Source organism: Hibiscus syriacus, unplaced genomic scaffold, assembly GCF_006381635.1.
Source record: "Hibiscus syriacus cultivar Baekdansim isolate YM2019G1 unplaced genomic scaffold, ASM638163v2 tig00003041_pilon, whole genome shotgun sequence".
Classification (NCBI taxonomy): Eukaryota; Viridiplantae; Streptophyta; class Magnoliopsida; order Malvales; family Malvaceae; genus Hibiscus; species Hibiscus syriacus.
This window is the reverse complement of record NW_024061960.1, coordinates 6,608,183-6,612,973: the sequence shown is the minus strand read 5'-3', so window position 1 is coordinate 6,612,973 and position 4,791 is coordinate 6,608,183. Positions and strand designations below refer to the sequence as shown.

Genomic DNA, 4,791 nt, shown 5'->3' with positions numbered 1-4,791 from the left:
TGACTTAATATTAACATTAATTTATAACATTTATAAAAAATTTATTTTAGTATTTATTTTTTCAAAGTAATTTAACTTTTAACGTTTTATTTTACGACAAAAATATAATTCTAATGTTTGATAGGATAATTATTGGTGTCCTTTATTTTTATATTCTAAAACATTTAGACTTTTAATATTTCATTTTAAAATAAAAATATTTATTTTAAAGTGTTAAGCTTTTGTTAATTATAAATTTCCATATATAAAAGGGTATTTTTCCTAAAATAAAATATTAGATCAAAATACTCAAAAAATAACTGTTAAAATAACTATTTAATTAAATATTATAATATTTTTTAACATTATCATGCTATTTTTATAAAAATATTTAAATAATAAAGCAATGAGCGATAAATAACAAGAAATTTGAGAAAATAATAATTAAATTATTATAAAAATATATATATAAAAAATAAACTTACCAAATTATTTCAAAATAAAATAAATAGAATATATAATTTGTAAAGATTAAAATCATTTGTATACAATATTTCATCAACGTTTGGTTTTTAATTGTAACGAAATTTTAGTGAAATAATATATTTTATATGATTTATTTTACGCAAATAAATTTTATCAAGTTCGATCGGTCAAAAAATAAATAATGTGGCGTGTTAAAGCTTGGGTTAAGCTCACGAGAAAGGGGGCTTCAGCAGACCCTATCGATTTTCCCACCCAAATATTAATAATATTTTTTCTCATTTTTAAGGTCTCGAAATGTTCTAAGAAAAAATAGAAAATTACACATTTGGATTCAAAAGGCCCCATAAACGAGAATTGAACAATCCTAATATGTCCGGTAATACTTTCCTGACCAGACCATTGTGGTTGCTGATCGTCGGTGGCGTTCGTACCTCAACGTCAGCTTCTTCCGGCACTGGAAAATCTTCGGTCATTTCCACTACTTCAGCTGACTCTTCTCCAACATTCTTCTCCGTAGAAATGACGTCATCGGTGATAATCGGCGCTCCCTCGACGGAACCCTTCGAGTCAGGAACTTCTTGTTCGGACCGACCCGGAAGAGCAACGACCGGGCTATCGGGGATTCGAGTGACTGTTTCGCTGTTGGTATACCTTCTTTTGAGCCGCGCACTTTTCTTGGAAGGTTTCGGGGATTCCCCATTGGTTAAATGCTCTTCGAAAGATTCAATAGCTTGATGGATAAGCTCACGGTTGGGAGAAGAGTCCCACCGGAACCAGTAACTGGTGTAACAGTCGAAGCAATCGCAATCGAAAACCGGCGGCTTGTGGGCCGACTTGGTGGCGGCGGCGGGTGGCGGTGTTGGGTGTTTCTTGGAAGATCCTTTCTTGGAAGAAGAATCTCGAGAGATAAAAGAATGGTTGTTGTTGTTGGTGGTGGTTTTGAGGGACCTTGTAATCATGTAAGCCAGAACTTCTCGGTCGTCGAGAGAAAGAACAGAAATAAGAAGTAAACTGGCGGGGGGAAGAAGGTTTAAAATGGAAAGATGGTCTTGGCCGGAGGAGGAAGAAGGAGAAGGCGTAGGGTATACTTTACCTTTGTTTTTGAGCTTCATGGTTTGGTTTCAAGAAAGGGTTGCAGCAGAGCAGGTGATTAAAGTAGGAATTTTTATGAAACTAGGTTACATAGATGGACCATGGACCATTCCGGATCTCTTTCTTTCATGTATATCTTTACTCTGCATTTATCTGTACTATCGTTTGGTAAAATTATTAAAATATTCTCTTTTAAATAATAATTAGTATCTATAATAGGGTTAACTATAATGATAATTTATATAATGATTGATATTTTTTTATAAAAAAAAGAAAATAATTTCAACTATAATCTAAATTAAATATTATTTTTCAACATTATAACAAAGGTGTTTTTTCAAAAAATTATCGGTGATTGGTATATTTACCGATTTAACATCGGTCAGATTATATTTTTTGATCTAACACTCGTAGCAGTAAAGCGCGCCTCTGCCCCGCGTTATATGTTGATTTAGCGTCACGTGGGTATAGCGCGCCCCTGTACCGCGCTATACGTTGACATGGGTTACACGTGTGTATAGCGCGCCCCTTGATCCGTGCTATACGCCTACTGGAATTATATTTAACGCGGTCCCTGGTCCGCACTATATCTGAATAATTGCATATGCGCGGTGTAGGTACTGCGCCTTATATGGTTATAAATACCCTCTTATGTCGATTAAGTTTCTCACATCTCCTGACATCTCTTCTCTCAACTTATAAATTAATACAACAATTCTGTCAACGAGTAATAATTCAAGCAATTTTCTCATATTTAATTTAGAAGTTCGTACGATTTTTCGTTATAAGGTAATTTTGTTATAATTTTTTAATTATACTTATTGTTTATTATCATTATTTGAAAAAATATTATACTAATTATTTTCAATTAATTTTTATGTTTGTAAAATTGAAAAGCGGGAGCATACGTCGAAATAGTTTTGCGGTGCAGGTAATAATATAATATTATATTATTTAAATTATTTACATTGATGTGTAAAAAATTTATTGTGTTATATTTTCGTTCATATATAATTTATTTAATCATGTTTGTTTCAGTTATTTTTTTTGCAGATATAATATTACCGCACTTTTGAACTCAAAGAATGGCGCGACTTTCAACAATTATTTATTATGATGGTGAAATTCGAGAAGATGAAACCGGCTTTGTTTTCGTATCAAATGAGCGTGTTAAAATATCATTCAAGAGAAACATAACTCTTGAGGAGCTAATAACGAAGATTTCGAGGAAGATTCATGTTGGAAATAATAGAAGAATGTCGTCGTTGCAGTACAGATTTCCAACATCATTGTTGCCATTAACTTATACATTGTTCGAACTTTCGAACAATGATGATGTTCAAATAATGGTTGAAGCTCAAAGTAATTATTCAGAAGTCGCTATTGAGATGTATGCACATTTTGTTCAAGTGTGTGCTGTTCGGGGTCAATTATTAAGCTCCCACTATGGGCTGGCTGAACAAGTTGATCAAGTTGACAGCCCGACTACAGTAATGTGTAATGATTTTAATGCCATAATGGGGAAACATTCATCCGCAACTCCTTATGATATGTACCGAGGTGAGTCTACGAACAATCCGTATGGCAACATCGCGTCCAGTTCAAGGGGAAGACATCCATCTGCAAATTTCTTTAACCTTAATATAGAGATGTCATCGACGCAACAATCTGTGCAGTTTTCATTTGACACGATGGCTTCAAGCTCCAGGGGAGGCATTTGACTGCGAGCTTTTTCGATCTCAATGTCGATATGCCTTCTATTTCAAAGGGAAGTCATGCAAGTAGTAGGTTATTCGACCTAAATGTAGAGTGTATAGAGGAACCATCATGCAGTCCGACGAATGATCCGGCGAGACGAAAGTCGCTAAGATGTCGCAACCACATGCAGTGAACTAGGTTGCGCGATTTGTCCGGCATCAGCAACCCTCATATCAACTGCAATATGCATGCCCGTGCATACATCTTAACCTCATCCTCAAAGGCGTCTGCACTCAACTCCCGAAAATTAGCATCTAACCAATTTAACGGTATCCTACATCCGATAAAACGTTTTGGGACACGTCCTAGATTTTCCCGGCACAAAGTAATCCAAGAATCGGATGCTATCCCTGATATCACATCTCCATCCACCGGAAGCCCCAGGTGCATAGAAACATCCTCAAGCGTGATCATGCACTCTCCGCACGGAAGATGGAATGTGTGGGTCTCCGGCCTCCACCGCTCTACTAAGGCAGAAATAAGGTCTGGTTCTATTTTACAAGACCCTGATATCTACCTATGTAACCAAATCCAGCCTCTACTAAATACGACAATACACGAATAGGTATCACTAACTTAATATTCGTAATAAAAGGATCTAATACACGGTCTTTCTCCTAAAAATAAATAATTACAAAAATTAATTCTTAAATAACCATGCATTAAATAAATCAACTAATTATTACTAATAATTTAAATTAAATTAAAACGTTAAAATGTTACCGTATCAACAAAGTGTCGAGATATATGATTTCCATCAAAGCGAAGTAGACTGTCTTCCATTATATATCTGCAAAAAAATTATATTAGTAAAATATTAAATAAAGTAAAATACTTAAATAAATTAAATACATAATATTAAAAATATTATAAAATATACCTTAAACAGATAGAGTATTTGAAAGAAATTAAGAAAATTTGATAGAATTTGGTGTGATGAAAGTGATTGAGAATTGAGGTATTTATAGGGAGGATTATGGTGTAAACGGGTGGGTAATTAAAGGTATAGTGTGCCCCATGTACCGCGTTATACCCCACGTGTCAGATAACCAGGTATAGCGCGACCCCTGATCCGCATTATACCCCTACGTGGCTTATAGCGCGGATCAGGGGGCGCGCTATACACACGTGTAACCCATGTCAGTGTATAGCGCGGTACAGGGAGCACGCTATACCCAACGTGACGCCAAATCAGCATATAACACGGGACAGGAGGCACGCTTTACTGCTACGGGTGTTAGATCAAAAAATATAATCTGACCGGTGTTAGATCGATAAATATACCGATCACCGATGATTTTTCGAGAAAAATACCTATAATAAAAGCTTAGTTTGGTTTAGTGGTTAGGAATTATATCCACATGCTCTTTATTACACGTGACGGGTTATGAAATATCATATAATAATAACAAAGCCAACGAGAGAAGTAAAAATCAACGGTAACAAGCAATTCATCTTTCAACAAACTCCCATTTC

General features: G+C 35.0%; 1 protein-coding gene across 1 annotated transcript; it reads right to left on the bottom strand.

Annotated features, from left to right (window-relative positions):
* Positions 1-752: 752 nt before the first annotated feature.
* LOC120170329 lies at positions 753-1,606 on the bottom strand. Its single transcript, XM_039178292.1, has one exon. The coding sequence runs from the start codon at positions 1,575-1,577 to the stop codon at positions 783-785; it is 795 nt and encodes a 264-aa protein (XP_039034223.1). The 5' UTR covers positions 1,578-1,606; the 3' UTR covers positions 753-782.
* Between the last annotated feature and the right edge of the window lie 3,185 nt (positions 1,607-4,791).

Bases quoted from the DNA above. Each gene is read 5' to 3' on its own strand.
- LOC120170329 (XM_039178292.1), bottom strand. From the start codon at position 1,577: ATGAAGCTCAAAAACAAAGGTAAAGTATACCCTACGCCTTCTCCTTCT.